The sequence below is a fragment of the Fulmarus glacialis genome, unplaced genomic scaffold (genome assembly GCF_000690835.1).
Source record: "Fulmarus glacialis isolate BGI_N327 unplaced genomic scaffold, ASM69083v1 scaffold14803, whole genome shotgun sequence".
NCBI lineage: Eukaryota > Metazoa > Chordata > Aves > Procellariiformes > Procellariidae > Fulmarus > Fulmarus glacialis.
This window is the reverse complement of record NW_009203672.1, coordinates 1-899: the sequence shown is the minus strand read 5'-3', so window position 1 is coordinate 899 and position 899 is coordinate 1. Positions and strand designations below refer to the sequence as shown.

Here is an 899-nt window from a genome sequence, read left to right as displayed (position 1 = left end):
GAGAAGTGAACTGAACCCTTAGTAGTGTGACTACTATAATAGACAAAAGAAGCCTTTTTGTTGTTGCTATTGCTGTTGATTTTCTTTATAATGCATGTTCACTGCTTTATTAGTCGGCAACCACTTTGGTTCCCAAACAGTTATTACCTTGAGAGTCAGCATTGTCATTTTAGTCACATGCTCATTATTGTTATTTAAATTTCCTTCTTTGTCAAAAGCAAAAGTCAATTATTAAGTTGACAGTATCTGCTTTGTTTTTACATTTCTCTGTAAAAGAAAACAACCATCTAAGAAAAGGACAGCTGTGAATTTCTCATTCTGAAAAAGATCTTGTTGAGTAATCTGTTGATGGCATTCTTCATCTCCATGTTTCTCAGTGTGTAGATTATGGGATTAAGCATTGGAGCGATGACTGTACAAAGAGATGACATGACTTTGTCCACGACAAGCTTTTGGAACGGACGTACATAGAGGAAGATGCAGGGTACAAAATGGATGCTCACAAGTGCAACCTGAGTTCCACAAGTGGAAAAGGCTTTGTGCTTCCCCTCTGTGATATGTGTCCTGACTTTGACCAGGATGACAGCGTACGACACAATCAGGACAATGAAGATAAGGCTTGTAAGCAGTCCGCTATTGGACACCATGAGTAGCTCAACTACATAGATATCTGTACAGGCCAGCTTGATGACCTGTGGGATATCACAGTAGAAATTGTCTAGAAAATTTGGTAAGCCCTCTACCCATGCTCCTGCTACCAGACTGAGGAGAACGTTGGAATTCATAATGTTTAGGTACCGCAAAGGTTTATGGAGAGCCACATACCGATCCAGAGCCATCACTAAGAGGAGGAAGGCCACAGCACCTCCTGTGAAATGGAAGAAAAACATCTGTGTGAT

At 40.5% G+C, this 899-nt stretch overlaps 1 protein-coding gene across 1 annotated transcript; it reads right to left on the bottom strand.

Annotated features, from left to right (window-relative positions):
- Nucleotides 1-287: 287 nt before the first annotated feature.
- On the bottom strand, nucleotides 288-890 carry LOC104074566 (olfactory receptor 4Q3-like). The gene has a single exon (XM_009574724.1). The coding sequence runs from the start codon at nucleotides 888-890 to the stop codon at nucleotides 288-290; it is 603 nt and encodes a 200-aa protein (XP_009573019.1).
- Between the last annotated feature and the right edge of the window lie 9 nt (nucleotides 891-899).

Coding starts and splice junctions, on each gene's coding strand:
- LOC104074566 (XM_009574724.1), bottom strand. CDS start 890: ATGTTTTTCTTCCATTTCACAGGAGGTGCTGTGGCCTTCCTCCTCTTA.